Source organism: Bison bison, unplaced genomic scaffold (assembly GCF_000754665.1).
Source record: "Bison bison bison isolate TAMUID 2011002044 unplaced genomic scaffold, Bison_UMD1.0 scf7180017858770, whole genome shotgun sequence".
NCBI lineage: Eukaryota > Metazoa > Chordata > Mammalia > Artiodactyla > Bovidae > Bison > Bison bison.
Window position 1 is genome coordinate 985,862 of NW_011489342.1, and position 17,247 is coordinate 1,003,108.

General features: G+C 38.9%; 1 protein-coding gene across 1 annotated transcript in view; it reads left to right on the forward strand.

Moving 5' to 3' along the window:
• Positions 1-17,247, forward strand: part of PDE1C (phosphodiesterase 1C, calmodulin-dependent 70kDa) — a 332,028-nt gene that overhangs the window by 235,082 nt on the left and 79,699 nt on the right. The window contains exons 11-14 of the mRNA XM_010829092.1: positions 4,314-4,415; positions 4,953-5,073; positions 14,782-14,863; positions 16,869-16,989. Of these exons, the coding sequence (XP_010827394.1) occupies positions 4,314-4,415; positions 4,953-5,073; positions 14,782-14,863; positions 16,869-16,989 (426 nt within the window). The remainder of the gene's footprint in view (positions 1-4,313; positions 4,416-4,952; positions 5,074-14,781; positions 14,864-16,868; positions 16,990-17,247) is intronic.

The following is a 17,247-nucleotide window of genomic DNA, read 5'->3' on the forward strand; positions in this document are numbered from 1 at the left end:
TGTGGAAAATTCTTAAAGAGATGGGAATACCAGACCACCTGACCTGCCTCTTGAGAAATCTGTATGTAGGTCAAGAAGCAACAGTTAGAACTGGACATGGAACAACAGCCTGGTTCCAAATAGGAAAAGGAGTACGTCAAAGCTGTATATTGTCACTGTGCTTATTTAACTTATATTCAGAGTACATCATGAGAAACGCTGGGCTGGATAAAGCACGAGCTGGAATCAAGATTGCCAGGAGAAATGTCAATAACCTCAGATATGCAGATGACACCACCCTTATGGCAGAAAGTGAAGAAGAACTAAAGGGCCTCTTGATGAAAGTGAAAGAGGAGAGTGAAAAAGTTGGCTTAAAGCTCAACATTCAGGAAACTAAGATCATGGCATCCAGTCCTATCACTTCATGGCAAATAGATGGGGAAACAGTGGAAACAGTGTCAGACTTTATTTTTTTGGGCTCCAAAATCACTGCAGATGGTGACTGTAGCCATGAAATTAAAAAACACTTGCTCCTTGGAAGAAAAGTTGTGACCAACCTAGACAGCATATTAAAAATCAGAGACATTACTTTGCCCACAAAGTTCTGTCTAGTCAGGGCTATAGTTTTTCCAGTAGTCATGTATGGATGTGAGAGTTGGACTATAAAGAAAGCTGAGCACCAAAGAATTGATGCTTTTGAACTGTGGTGTTGGAGAAGATTCTTGAGAGTCCCATGGACGGCAGGGAGATCCAACCAGTCCATCCTAAAGGAGATCAGTCCTCAGTGTTCACTGGAAGGACTGATGTTGAAGCTGAAACCCCAGTACTTTGTCCACCTGATGCAAAGAGCTGACTCATTTGAGAAGACCCTGATACTGAAAGATTGAAGGCGGGAGGAGAATGGACGACAGAGGATGAGATGGTTGGATGGCATCACCGACGAGATGGACATGAGTTTGGGTGAACTCTGGGAGTTGGTGATGGACAGGGAGGCCTGGGGTGCTGTAGTCCGTGGGGTCACAAAGAGTTGGACACGACTGAGCAACTGAACTGAACTGAACTGCATTCTTATTGGTTGGTATTTGTGAAGTACTAGTTGAGAATACTTTGAATCCTACCTCTGATCAAAATAAGTTGTAAAATTGAATGGTGTGGCAAGACATAAGTAAATTTAGTATATAAAAAGTTAAACTAGTTACTTGAAAAATATAATTTAATAAAATCTGTTTATGTGCTAGCCTTATATATTTTTGTTGTTTTTTAAATCAGCACAATCTTTATTATCTCAAAAAGAGTGAAATATAGTTGAATTAGGTCATGGAGCATCTCAGATATAGGAATTTCTGGTTCAGTGGAAATGTCTTTATAATTATAACCCATAGTGCCATACCTTTTTGCTACTCCTGTTTTGGGGGATTCTGTAAGTTAAGAAAAGATTGTAGTTGCTAACTTCTTAAGTTACATAGATTTAGTGTTCATTTAATGTTTGAAAATATTATTTCATCATATTTTATTAATATTGAGATACATTGCTTCAAGACAATAGTATTATCCCATAAATAAAGTATTACCTTCTTTTTTAGGGCTCTCAGTAAAGCCCATTAACCCAAAGATGACATATGTTTAGTATTTTATATCTTTCTAGGAAAGCAATTTAATATCTGGTAGATTCTATTTGGATACAAAAGTGCAATGGACTTTTTAAGGACTTTATAAGTGAATATATTACCATGTATTTACTGCATTTCAAAGTGGAAAAACATGAAATACCACACTGGGAATGCCAGTTCAGCTGCTCATAAAGCAATTCTGCAAATAACTATTAACTATAGACAGAAGCAAAATCAAATTACCAACTTTGTTGAATCATAGTGAAAACAAGGGAATTCCAGAAAAACATCTACTTGTGTTTCATTGACTATGCTAAAGACTTTAACTATCTGGATCTCAGCAAACTGTGTACAATTCTTCAAGAGATGGTAATGCCAGATCACCTTACCTGTCTCATGAGAAACCTATATGTGGATCAAAAAGCAACAGTTAGAACTGGACATGGAACAACTGACTGGTTCCAAATTGGGAAAGGAGTATGACAAGGCTGTATATTGTCACCCTGCTTATTTAATTTATATGCAGAGAGTACATCATGTGAAATGCTGGGCTGGATGAATCACAAGCTGGAATCAAGATTACTGAGAGAAATATCAACAGCTTCAAATATGCAAATGATGCTACTCTAATGGTAGAAAGGAAAGAGAAACTAAAGAACCTCTTGATGAAGGTAAAAGAGGAGACTGAAAAAGCTGGCTTAAAACTCAGCATCCATAAAATGAAGATCATGGCATCTGGGCCTATCACTTCATTGCAAATAGAAGGGGGAAAAGTGTAAGCAGTGACAGATTTTATTTTCTTGGGCTCCAAAATTACTGCAGATGGCGATTGCAGCCATGAAATTAAAAGATGCTTGCTTCTTGGGAGGAAAACTATGACAAACCTAGAGAGTGTATTAAACAGCAGAGACATCACTTTGCTGACAAAGGTCTGTATGGTCAAAGCTATGATCTTCTCAATAGTCATGAACAGATGTGAGAATTGGACCAGAAAGAAAGCTGAGTGCAGAAGAATTGATGATTTTGAATTGTGGTTCTTGAGAAGACTCTTGAGGGTCCCTTGTACAGCAAGGAGATCAGATCAGTCAATCCTAAAAGTAAGCAACCCTGAATATTCATTGGAAGGACTGATGCTGAAGCTGAAGCTCCAAAACTTTGACCACCTGGTGCAAAGAACTGACTCATTGGAAAAGACCCTGATGCTGGGAAAGATTGAAGGCAGAAGAAGGGGATGTCAGAGGATGAGATGGTTAGATAGCATCACTGATTCAATGGGTGTGAATCTGAGCAAACTGTAAGATAGTGAAGGACAGGGTAGCCTGGCATGCTACAATACATGGGGTCAGAAAGAGTTGAACATGACTTAGTGACTGAACATCAACAACAATGAACAAAATGCAGAGACACAAACACAACCTCCAATGACTTGAGGGCTCTAGAGAGTAAACAAAGTTGGACAAATTTTGAAGATGTGTTACAATTTGGAGACTCTGATAGGAGGAGGTGACTGTGATGTTTTTGTCTCTGAAGGCAGTCTCAGTCAAGGCAATACTGGATGGTTAAAACTAGATTTATACAAAACCTTCCAGTATGTTTCTGGCTAGAGGCATTCAATGGGGGAAGGAAAAGATTTTCAACAAATGGTGTTGGAGCAAATGGATATCAATATAAAAAAAACTTTTACCTTTACCTCACATCATACTCAAAAATTATCTTGAAATTGATCATTGTCCTAAACATAATAAAAGATTAAAATGATAGGACTTCCAGAGGAAAAGTCCTTTCAGTGTGAGGGATTTCTCAGAGAGGACCCCAAATGCATGAAACCTTAAATAATTATTTTAAAATGTAAAACTTCTTCTCTTTGAAAGGTACTGGTTTAAAAAAAAGCGACAGGAGTAGGAGAAATTATTCACAACACACTGAAATGTATTGAACTGTGCAGCCTATATGGAAGTAGTTTATTCTATGCAAATTCTACTTCAATAAAGTTCTTAGAGACAGTAAAAAGATCAGTGTTTGACAGGGGTTCAAGGCCAAGAAGGTAAGCATAGGCAAAGCATATGGGATTTTAGGGTATGGAAACATTCTTATACTATTGATGATAGGAACGTGAGTGGATGCTTTGTCCAACCCCGTAGAACTGTGCAACATGAGAATGGTCCCTCAGGCGAATCATGGGCTGGAGTGAATGCAAAGTGTAGATATTGGTCATCGATTATAACACGTGTACAGCATTAATGTAAGAGGTTAGTAATGAAGGAAACTGTAGGGGAGAAGGGGTGTATGAGAGCTCTCTGTACTATCTTCTCAATTTTTCTGTAAACCTAAAGCTGCTCTAAAAATGTCTATTTAAAAAAAGTAAGATCCCTATATCCCGTGTGCACCATGGATTATCAGTTACTCTCCTAGGATTAATTTCAAATTAATTTTTTCTCAAATCTTGAGCTCAGTGCAAAAAGGAATGCTTTCCTATACTTTGTTTCATTGAAATTTTTCCTGTGAATTAATTTTCCAATGATGTGCATTCCACATATGTTCCTAATAAGTGATGTCCTTCATCTTTAATCTTTATTTCTCATAAAAGTCTACCTAAAAGACTCGTTAGATTTGAAATGTCACAACTAATTAACTGATTTTGATTAGAACTGGAAAAGAATAAACTAATTTTTACTTTCTATTTTTTACTTCCACCCTTTTTCCTCTGTGATGTATCTCTGAAAGGGAATTTCGGACCTTGGTAATTGAGATGGTGATGGCCACAGATATGTCCTGTCATTTTCAGCAAATCAAAGCAATGAAGACTGCTCTTCAACAGCCAGAAGCGTGAGTGAGCCTGTAACCTCATGTGTTTTTATAGGTGTTTGACCTCCTACTTGTCCATGTCACTGTACCTTTAAAGTTTATCTCTTTTAATATAACTTTATTAAATGGTCTCATAATGTAGTGACGCTTGGAGGAGAGCATGTAAGAATATTACCTATCATGGATATTTCTCATCAGGGTTAAAATAAATAATAGGGCCAGTAACAATTTGCGCTAGTGAGAATTTAAAAGACCCCTTCAATGCAGAGGCAACAAATAAAGGTCAATGAGTGACTCTTGGATTCTTGTTGTCTTTTTCGTGATGGCAGATATTCCAGAAATGGTTTTGAGTCAGTATTTGAGGTGTCCAGTTCAATAAACATGGAGACCACGCTGATAAATGTCCCAGTTGGAGGATGATTTCCCCCCAGTTCAGCAGCAGTGGGCTTTGAGATGGGAGAATGGAAGGGATTTTTTTTTAAACAGTGGTATTTAAAAAACTCTTAGTGAGATTTTGTGAGTTTGGTCATTATGCGTTTGCATCCTTTGGGTTTACAGAATTGAAAAGCCAAAAGCATTATCCTTGATGTTGCACACGGCAGACATCAGCCATCCAGCAAAAGCGTGGGAGCTCCACCATCGCTGGACCATGTCACTGCTGGAGGAGTTCTTCAGACAGGTACTGTGTTGCTTTGTTCCCCCCACTGGTGTCTCCAGTGGATATAGCCTGACTTTTATATTTCAGCAACACTGTGATCAGGACTGTTGTGATTACAATTATCTTCTTTTTGAAGGGATGGTTCACAGCTTTTATTTTTTGGCCTTCTGGTCATATGGTGTTTGACTCTCACCTACGTTCTGATTCTCAGAATGTTATGGTATTTCTATCCTATGCATTTCTGTTTGGGGGGAAAAACATTTCCTTGTGGCGATTTTTTGTCAAAATATCATCTGAGGTATGCTTTTACTTTTTTTCCTAATGGGGTGACCAAATGGCAGTCACTATAACCTGCTTCTCTGTTACAATTGACTGGGCTGTTCCTTTCTAGCAGACAAACCCATGTTGTCCAATTCCAAAGCCAGTTGGAGCAATTTGAGTTCAGAAAATTATTTGAAGCTACTGTCCCAATTATATTTAAACTTACTATATCCTAAGATATAGGGTAGTGTTTTCTATAAGAAAAATCAGAGTCTTTAATGAGGATACACTGCTTTAATTTTTTTTAAGCTGCATAGAAGTAGAGAAATAAAACGGTAAATGAATACCTAGCACCAAGACTGCTGTCTTCTCAAACCCAGGCAATGTGCACTAAGCTCATCTCAAGAAGAGCTGCCATTAAAGTATCTGCTTTGAGAAGTGAGGTCCTGAGGTTCAAGGCAAGATGGCATGTAGATTGTGGGACTGGAACTATAGTTAATTCAAGCTCATATGGTTAATTCATTAGTTCTTGTTAATTTACTGAGAGAGGTTACAGTACAGATTCAGAGACCTCTGAAGTTCCATAAAACATTACATATTAACCAGTCTCAACTCTGTCCCCTAAACTGACAAGAGATATACCCTTTCACCAGTTACTCAGATTTTTGGAAGCAAATTATTCTTAGGATTACTCTCAGGATTCTTATTTGAATGGAGAAATTAGAGAAGGCATTTCTGTGTTCGTTTCTTTTCCTTCTGAAGCTGCACACAATATCTGGTGTTGAGGTGGAACTAGAGAGTACATTAAGCAAAGTTCAGAAGCCCCTCTATTGGAATTCTTATTCCAGCTGCTCTGTGGCCTGGGACTAGTGAAATCACTGCTCTGGTTCCCAATGGTCTTATCTGTGACTTGTTTCGGGGAATATTGGGGGGTTTAAAGGAAGGTTGGACCAGCCTTTTTCCTTAGAGTCCTTCCCACATTAAGTGTTTTCTTCATTCTGCCCGTGAGTGCACATTCTGTCCAACATTCTGTCCAACACATGTACACGTGTGTGCCCCCGCTAAGCTGTTCTGAGTATGCCAGCAGGTTCCTTTTTCAGCATATGGCTGTCTCCTTACATGGTTGACGCTTGGCCTCACAGAGTGGTTCTCAAGGGGAACCCAAGGGGTGAGAGGAACTAACACTGTACAGATGTGGCCATGTTGTATATACAAGAATGACTCCAAATTCATTCTTAATTGACAGTTAATTTTGAGCCACTTTTCCAGAAATTACTTTTCTAATATTAATCTCCACTTTCATTATCGTATGTTTTTTTGATCATTGCTTTTGTAATACACCCACTATAAACTAGTAATTTTAATCTGAAGCTAGAGGTGAATCATGGAGAAGGCAATGGCAACCCACCCCAGTACTCTTGCCTGGAAAATCCCATGGGTGGAGGAGCCTGGTGGGCTGCAGTCCATGGGGTCACTAAGAGTCGGGCACAACTAAAGCAACTTAGCAGCAGCAGAGGTAAACCATAGTTAACTCATAAATTTGAGTTATTGAAGTGGTCCCTTTTTTAATTGTGAGAAAGTGAATATGAGAAATTACTTAAACGTGGACATTTTTCCCACTAACGGAAACCTTATTTGCACAAACATAAGCTTGAATTGAAAGAAAATGTACCAGAGGCAATATGAAAATAACCATATTGAATTTCTTGCCAATTGGGAATAGAATGTTAGCTCACTGGACTGAAACTATTTTTTTAGCAATTATGATTCAGTTAATTATTTTTATTGACTTAATATTTTAACCCAGATGCCATAAGCCATAGTAAGTAACCCTTGTAGGAGAAATGTTGCCTTAGCTCTTAACTATAGATTTTAAATTGGGCAGTTCAAATGGGAAATCTCAATGGGACTGTAGAGTCTTTGAAAAAATTACATTTAGATGTTGGGTTATATTTCAAAATAACGGCATAGCCTCAATGCTGATAGACCAGACCTTCTATGCATTGCTGAAAGAGTAAGTTACATCTTCAGTTTTATAATCATATTTTACAAAATCCAAGCCTCTGCCTCAGGTCTTTTTCAATGAAATACTGACTTTAAGAAACTGTGAGTTTGCCTTTTTGGTAAATACATCTTGAGAAACTCTGGAGATTCATTTCCTAAGTATTGCTGTATATATTTATATTTTGCAAACATCACCTACAATTCTTTTAATTTCCTCTCAGTTTGTGGTCATTTTCCCATTTTTTGTTTATTTCATATACCAGTGTCTTTTCTCTTCTGTATAAAGTTAGCTGATCATTTGAATATTTGATTCTTTTTTATTTTATGATATAAATTACTGCTTTCATTTTTATTAATTTATTTATTCTGCTTGATTCTTATTAATTCATTTCTTTTGCTAACTCCCCAAGTTGGATGTCCAATTCATTTATTTTCATTCTGCCTGTTCAATATTAGTAAATATAAGGCTAGGGATTTATCTTTTTGTTAATCATGAATCTTGTAGGTTCTGATATGCAGTGTGTTCACAATCATCTTCATTAAACATTTTCTAGTCTAGGTTTTGATTTGTCTTTACTAAGAGTGGCTTCAAGTGGATGTGTTTGTTTATGTGATTTTCCCAGTGGTAGTTTCCTTTGCTTTCTACTTTTGTAATTGATTTGTGACTTATCAAAATTTGATCAGAGAGTTTTTCATTGTTTGGGCCTTATTTAGTAGGTGAAATTTGCTTTTCACCTACTAAAAAAATCAATTTTTGTGAATGGTCATGGCTCTTGAAAAGTCAGTTTATCTTCTACTTGCAAAGTATAAAACACCAGGCATATTCTTCCTCCTTATCAATTATGTCATTTAGGTATTTTATATGTTATTTTTTAAAATGTGATGTTTCGTGGGCTGACAGGTGTTTCTATTATTATTTTCTGGTTCTATGTAGTATAGTTTTTGCTTCCTGAATGTTGATTCTGTGTTATTTGGTTCTTAGATATTCATAATTGCTAGATTTTCATAGTTTATTGAATCCTCTATCATTATAAAGCCTGCTTCTTTGTCTTATCTAATGCTTTTACCTAGAATTCAAATTCAGCTCATTTTAAGAACAGACTCTTGTCTTTTTACTCTAAACTTTTACTTTTAACTTTTTACCCTAACCTTTCAGAGACACTTTTATTTGGATGTGTCTTTTAAACATTGCTTATAATTGAGGGTTTTTTTATGAGCCAATCTAAGATTCTTTTATTATTGGAAATTAACTGTATTAACATCTGTTGATATGACAGGAATCTTTGCTCTTAGGTACTATCATATTTTACATTATGATTTCTATTTTGTGGCTTATTTTTAAATTGTTCACTATATTGGCTGTACCATCTGCTTATTATGTATTTATTTCTTCTGATGACTTGGAAGTTTTATATTATGTTTTTAGTTTTAATATTGGCTAACTTGGTAATGCAAACTTTATATCCTCTATTTATTTAGATAGTATTGATTAAAATTAGCAGGCTTCTACTTCCTCTTGCCTCTTCCCCAACAGCTAGTTGTATCAACTTAATTCTTGTAGTCTGTACCTTTGTCATTTAGCTATAGCTCTATTCCTTTATATGTATCAGGTTTAAATGGTATATTTGCACCGCCATCTGTACATACACGAAAGCTAGTGCTTATTCAGTACCTCCCAACACTTTTCCCCTTTTTCTTTCGTAACATAACCAACTCCTTGTTACTGTTTGTTGGCTGTATTATTTCTAAATTCTATTTTCTAAGTGAGCATTCTATCTCATGTACTATATGCTGTTTCCAAAATATACACCAAAAACAATGTGACCCAGGAAGATGGAAAATAAACAAGTTTGGCAAAAGCATAATTTTTCCAGTTGTTCTTGTCTAGGCTCTACTCAGTGCTGGCACTTTGGCCATGGTTGGTTCATTCATCTATTTGTTGGTCAAAGTTGTTCCTTGAGTGGTGTCTTCTAGGAGTGCTAAAAGCCGCATTTCTGTGTGTTTACAAGTTTTTCTACTGCTTTTATACTTGGGTCACAGTTTGCTTGGGTAAGAAATTTTTTGAATCAAGTTTCCTTTCCCTGAGGTCTTTTTTGATTGATGCTTTTGAACTGTGGTTTGGAGAAGAGTCCTGAGAGTCCCTTGGACTGCAGGGAGATCCAACCAGTCCATCCTAAAAGAAATCAGTCCTGAATATTCATTGGAAGGACTGATGTTGAAGCTGAAACTCCAATACTTTGGCCACCTGATGCAAAGAGCTGACTCATTGGGAAAGACCTTGATGCTGGGAAAGATTGAAGGCAGGAGGAGAAGGGGACGACAGAGGATGAGATGGTTGGATGGCATCACTGACTCAATGGACATGACTTTGAGTAAACTCTGGGTGTTGGTGTTGGGCAGGGAGGCCTGGCGTGCTCTTTACAAGAGTTGCAAAGAGTTGGACACAACTGAGTGACTGAACTGAGGTCTTTTTTATATTTTGTTCAAATGTCTTCCACCTAAGAATGTTGCTATGTAGAGGTTGGAGGCCATGCTAGAATTATGTTCATGTCTAGGTGGTATATATTTTTGCTTATGTGCCCTAAGAATTTTTTCTTTACCTTTGAAGCCCAGTGACATTACTAGGCTATATTTCAATAATGATTGCTCTATAACAGTTTTTCTTGGGGCCTGGTGTGTTCCTTTTCTGTACAGATTCAAGTTCCACTGATGAAAACTTTAAAGATTTCCTTTTCCATTTGCTTTCTTCTTTAGGAAATACAGTTATTTATATGTTTCCTCTCTTGTTTTTCTTCTCTGTTATTTTCCTTTAAATTGTCTTGTAACTCTCTGATGAGTGGTATTTTTTTTTCATTCCTAAATTCCATGTCTCTTAATGTGTTTTATCAAAAATAACTCTCCTCTGTGCTGCCTCCACTACACTCTTCATTTATGTGATGGTTCTGTTTTTCTTTTCCATGTCTTCCCTGAGCTCTGCTAGGTCCTCTTTCCCTGAGCCCTGGTTCTTAATAATTTCAGGAATTTTTTCCCATCATGGGAGTATATATGTTTGGTCATCACTTGGTGGCACTGTTTTTTTTTTTTCTGATGAATGTTCCCTATCTGTTATTTTTATTTTTCTGTTCCCTTTTCCATTTTTTCTTTCCACGTAAAGTATCTTTCCGTAAGTTTTATTTTTTTCCTCCTGGTATTGGTATAGTGCTACCTCTTCCTCCTCCTTCCCTTCCTCCTCCACCTCCATCTCCTCTTCCTCTGCCCTTCCTCTCCTTCTCCTTCATTTGATTCTTATTTACCATCTTTGAGTGAAATGCATTATTTTTTGACCAACAGTTTTCAGGAGATAAGTGCCAGGGAAAGACTGGAATAGCAATGTTCTAAGCTGCATGAAGATCATGGCATCTGGTCCCATCGCTTCATGGCAAATAGATGGGGAAACAGTGGAAACTGTGTCAGACTTTATTATTTGTGGCTCCAAAATCACTGCAGATGGTGATTGCAGCCATGAAATTAAAAGACGCTTACTCCTTGGAAGAAAAGTTATGACCAACCTAGATAGCATATTGAAAACCAGAGACATTACTTTGCCAACAAAGGTCCGTCTAGTCCAGGCTATGGTTTTTCCAGTAGTCATGTATGGATGTGAGAGTTGGATTGTGAAGAAGGCTGAGCGCTGAAGAATTGATGCTTTTGAACTGTGGTGTTGGAGAAGACTCTTGAGAGTTCCTTGGACTGCAAGGCGATCCAACCAGTCTATCCTAAAAGAGGTCAGTCCCGGGTGTTCTTTGGAAGGAATGATGCTAAAGTGAAACTCCAGTACTTTGGCCACCTCATGGGAAGAGTTGACTCATTGGAAAAGACTCTGATGCTGGGAGGGATTGGGGGCTGGAGGAAAAGGGGACAACAGAGGATGAGATGGGTGGATGGCATCACCGACTCGATGGACGTGAGTTTGAGTGAACTCTGGGAGATGGTGATGGACAGGGAGGCCTGGTGTACTGCGATTCATGGGGTCGCAGAGTCGGACACGACTGAGCTACTGAACTGAACTGAACTGAAGCTGCATGATTTATTATGAGGTTTCTATGACATGGTGTGTGTGTGTGTGTGTATGTGTGTGTTACCTTTACTTCTTCCCAGTCAGCAGTAGGCAACAGTTGTAGGACGGCTCATGGTACAGTTTGTTATCCATATACTCTTGCCATGCTTGTATATTTTCTCATTCAGCATTTTCTTCTTTACTATTTCTTGAAGCTAAATAGGGTTCAGAGTAGCTCTTTACATCAGTGTCTGCTGTCTCTCTGGTTTTCCCACATGATGGATGTGGGGTATTTTCCTAACTGAGTGAATTTTGAAAACCTCTATTCTTCAAACTTTATCTGATCTCTGCAGCCATAGGTCTTTGCTCTGGGCATCTTACATCACCCCCTCCTGGATATGCAAAGCATTTTATAGTTGTTCCTCACGTAGTTTTGATTGAGTTTACAGATTTCTCCTGCTATTTGTTGGTTTCTGTTGTTTCTTGTTCTGTTTTGAGAGGATAATTTCTGAGAGGGGAGGGCAAAGATGTCTTTACTATACTTATCTTAAATCCAGAATTACAGTAATTTGCTCATACCTCATATTTGTAACTTCTTCCCTGGGAAAGAAGAGTATATATTGCTGCATTTTGTTCAACTTGATGCTTTTGTTGTCTCCCCAGTTAATTACCTTTTCTCCACTCTACTAGGAAATACTCTCTTGTGATATCACCCAATGATCTTTTGAAGCTCTTGCACTGAGAGATGCAATCTGCCCTGAAAAGTTCCAGTACAGAAAGAACCTTTGTTTCTCTTGCTTGGTTTGCTGCTTACAGCTAGCTGCTGTAACAAACAAGCCCCCGAAATGTAAAACAGCACACATAAAATAAAACTTTATCACCAACTCATATAAAGTACCAACAAGTATTTCTTGATTGGAAGATGGTTTACAATAAGCAGTGCTTTTAGACCCAGACTCTACCATCTGCATGGCTTCCAGGGTGCTTATCTACATCAAGGCAGCAAAAGAAGGAAGGACATAAAGACATAGGCTTAGGAGATTTTGTAGGCCAGATCTGTGGTAGAGACATACCCTCTCTCCTCTTGTTTTATTGTCTAACACAAACTGGCAGAGATTCTGGGAAGTGTAGTCTAGCTATGTGGACAGGAAATAAGGGGAGGTTGTGAACAGTTAACTGCCTAATTGCTCCTTCAGCTTGCTTATCACAGATGTCCAAGTGGCCAAAGGAACTTGAGTATTTCTAACCAAATTCACCTTTTTATTCATAAATCAAGCATTCATTGTGTTCTTTTGTAGATAGCTTATGTAGATTGCTTAAGTCAGCTATCTTAACCCTCCCACAAGAATGAAAGTTATATATTTTTGTGCACTGTCCTGAAAAAAAAAATGAGTTCACTAAAAAAAATCCGTTGTGCCAACTGAGACTCTTGCCCTTTTTTTGGAAGACATTGACCTCTTTAATAAAGAGGAAAGTGAATGAATAATTCCACAAGGGCCAGTATTCATGGAGTCATACAATATTGTATTAGTCAAGCTAGATTCACCTGTAGAAGTACATTCTTCTGTATTAATTTCTGTGTATTTTTTCGAGTTTATAAATGTATCTGCCTCCAGAGGGAATTCAGGGATCACTATCTTCAAATAGGTTTATAGAAGTTAGAAGTAGTCGTTATTTAAATTCAAAGGATGTAAGTGATATGGGTATGGGCAAGTCCGTAGGATAAGTTGCTTAATGATGTTTAGACTTTTCAGTAATAAAATACAAATTAATGCATATCTTAGTAGTTAAGCACTTAGTGTTCTTTTTAGCTACCCCCATTAAAATACACCAACAAAACAGTGTATATCCCCGCTTCATAGGGGATAAGAGTGAGTTTTATTTGTGTTGGCTGAGCTAGCCCACTGAACCATCTGCACAACTACATTTACGTTGTAATACTCTTCCTTCTCATCGTATTGCCCAAATAGAAATAGCTTTGGAGTAAGTTCTTTTTATCATGCTATTTGAGCGATAGAGCAGCCCTTAGCAAGGCATACTTGGAAACAGAAGGACCATTGTGTCCTATGGTTTGTTAATACAGGAAGAGGGTACCGAGGTAACTAAGCCACTTCAGGATTGTTCCTGAGGCCCTTGGATGTCCCAGCACCCACTGTGAGCCCCACTATTCAGCTTCCTCAGATGCCCATTCCTTTTCCTTCTTTTCAGTAGATCTTAAATGTGCATGTTAGTTAGCTCCTTTCTCTGTGGTAGCATGCCTTAGAAAGAAAAAACATTCAGTTTTTGAACTAGACCTGGTTGTCGAACTAGCTTCTTATTACTCTTTATTTACTATTAGTTAACTGGTGATATTTATTACAGTCAGAGTGTAACAGTTAGATGTATTAAGTTCAATAAATGTTTCTCAGATCTTCACTTAGTGGAAATAGCTATTGAGAAATAATACTTGTTCTTTGAATTTATTTGTATACATTTTCTCATGTAATTGTCATTGGTATTGATGACATAGGGATTATTATCCCACATTTTATAGGTGATAAAACTGAAATGTAGAGAGGGAAAAATACACTTACTATGATCACACAGGTGGTGGGAGCAAGGCCAGGTTCAAGCTAAAGTCAGTAGCCATTAACCTGAACAGATCTTTTCTTGTGAATTGAATAAACACAACTTTGTGGCTCTCAGAAGCATGACCCACTTCCCCTTTCCTCTGGATGCGTGACTGAAGTACTGAGCTCTGGTTCAGAGCTGTTCTTTAAAATCATCTCCGTCTTTAATTAGACTTTCCATAGCACGTGCTTATGATAGTCTTGCCTTTTGGTGAGATTGAGAACATGTTGGCCATAGAATCATGTCTTATTATTGTCTAACTTGATAAACAGAAGCAATTATTTACTCCACTACTTTTTTGTTCCACTTTTCATCATCACTGAGCCCTGCAGGGAAGGCCCCAGAAGCACTTAATTCCGGTTGTGTATGCCTTTAGGTAGCATTCGGGGAATGATTCCAAATCAGTCCAGTTAGAATTGGTGTCTCAGGCACTGTCCACAACTGGAGGGGTCTGCAGGCCCAAGAAAGGCTACAGGTAGGATGACTGGAGAACACACAAGAATTCTGACTCCTGTGCTGGCTCTCGGCCACAGGATGCGTTGCTTTGCTTATTTTCCTCAGGAGACCTATTGCTTCCTGATGAGGCTTTCTATACAACAGTAGGCACTTTTGCAGTTGGATGGAATGATTGGCCCCTGGAGGGCTTCAGCCTCTTGGTGTCTTTTACACAGAGGAACAGGGTGCAGGACTTACTACATAATATGATTGTAGTAATGAAAAGAAAGACCAGTGGCCTTGGTGGAAGTTGAAGTTGTGAAGTAAAATCTGGGTGGCTCAGCCTTCTGTTCTTAATTTACTTTGACCTCCTGTTTTTCTAGGGCGATAGAGAAGCAGAGCTGGGTCTGCCTTTTTCTCCTTTGTGTGATCGGAAGTCCACCATGGTTGCCCAGTCGCAAGTAGGTACGTGTTTGCCAATCCACTGATGGAGAGAAAAACTAGAGACGGGTGTCTGGAAGTAAGCTCAGATGCTCCACATGATTCTTTGGCTAGAACCTGGCTCCATTCTGCTGCTGTACTTGTGGCTTTGGCTGGTTGGGTTGATGGAGCCACTGTCCCCAACCTCCTTCCTGGAATGTAACTGGTTCCTGGGAAGATTAGACAGTGACACTGCTATCTCCATCATTTCCCTGCCAAGAGAAAAAGGGGATTCAGTCCTAAGGCAATGACAAGAATTAGTGGTGGGAAGCCCATTCTGTTTCAGTCTCGGCGTTCTGCATGCAGTACCAAGAGTTTTCTCAATGATGCTTCCTGTAGCCCACTTTCCAAGACAGCACCGTTTCCTGGATGACCTTACTGCCAGGAATGGCTCTTTTAAAATATCTCTTTCCTTTCTGCCTGCCTTCTTTCCTTCCTTTCTTTCAAAAAAAAAAATTAGCACCTTTTTTTGGGTAAAGAATACTTTTTCACTGCTAATAACTGTAATATATGTGCATTATTATTATTTTATTATCAGAATTCTCTTGCTACTTGTATAGGACAACTTTTGTCTTGCCAATTTCATTACAGGATTTTTTTATCATCCTTCACTTCTGTGTATTAAATGCCAGTATCACTTCTCTCTTGGTCATTGTAAAGTCAAGTAAGCATTTGTATATTTTCAAACACCGTATCTCCTTTGATTGGCATTTAGTTTCCTTCCACCTTTCATGTCACTGTGTAATGAGTTACCACCATTAGTCCCAGATCATGTATTTTCTCCTGACATGTCACAGCATACTTTGGTATTTTTGAGTTGTTGAGATGATCACTCCAGCCCAACATCAACTGTCTCTCCAGCATGGTGATCTCTCAAAGGTAACATTTCCAGACCTGACCCCTCTCTTGGTTTCCAGCCCTGTTGGCCCTCTTCCATCCAAATGTGGCCCTGGTACCTTGAGTCAGCAGGTCTAAGATGAAGTCCACCATCTTTCTCCCTGGTCACACTCTCCCCCATTGTCTCTGTTCTCTCTGCCTTCCTGGTGGAAGTCTCTGACAGATTCCACCTGCAGGTAGGACCACCTGCTGGTGTGCACGTATCCATGCTTCCGTCACATGCCCACCTTAAAATGGCACTGGATCTCACCTCCCTTACTTTGTCTTTGAGCTTTGTGAAGTGAAGCTTCTAAAATGATTTTCCCAGTGTCAGCCTCCATTGCTTTCTCCCACCCCATCCATCTTGCCAGATTAACTCTCCCAAATAACAGCAGAAAACGTCTTAGTACTATGCTGCCCAAACATCTTAAGGGGCTTCTAGTGCCTATCTAAGCCCTAACCCTAGCTTGGTACTTTGGAACCTCCCTCCCTGAACAGATTCATGACCCTTCGCAGGCTTTCCCTTTCTGACTCTAAAAGAATTCCTAAGTTCGAGTCATTCCCCAGACACATCCTGTACTTTTCCCTGTCCTGTCACCTTGCTTCACCCCCTCCACCTGGAATGAATAGCCTTAGGGCTCAGCTCAAATATCACAACCTCCATAATGCTGTTTGCAACTGTCACAGTGGGAGGAAAAATACCCTTGTTCCCTTACCTTCCTAGGGGCTTTTCTTGGGGCTTCTCCTTTGGCCCTTTCCCTTTTTATGCTCACTGAATTCTGTAAACTTCCAAGGGCAGGCAGGTTGTGTTACAACTTTTATCACAGTGTTTTTTATATAATAGACATTGAATTTTCATTTTTAAGCATTTTGTTGAACTGTCTACTAAAAAGTTAAAGGAAAGCTATTTAGGGGAAATGGAACTGACTCATATGATAGTCAAAGCCAGGATTATATTAAATGATTAAGACCAACCTAAGCTCTCCTAATCTAATTTGGCTCTCCTATGTAGATGAATTTTAAAAGAAAGCTACAACTCATCAGTTTGCATGGGAACATTGGAAAGGCCCCAGTTACTATGTAGTTCCTCTGAAACTTTGCTGTTTCTCTCCAGGTTTCATTGATTTCATTGTGGAGCCCACCTTTACTGTGCTCACAGACATGACAGAAAAGATCGTGAGTCCACTGATTGATGAACCCTCTCAAACTGGGGGCACCGGGCAGAGGCGTTCAAGGTCAGTGTTGAAGCTTGAAAGCTGGGGGTCAGGGTGGTCTGTGCATGGGGACAGACTTCTGGAAGGCATGGGGGTGGTACTTCTTAATCATGTTCACCCTACCTCCTCCTTATGAGACGTGTCTGCTTCTTCCTTTTTCTCAGAGGAGTCAAAGTTGTACACTCTGTATTCTCCAGGCTGGCCTGTAAGGGGGTGATCAAGATCCAGGTCATGATATATAGGTTCCCAATACTGCCCCCACCCTGACCCCATCCATTC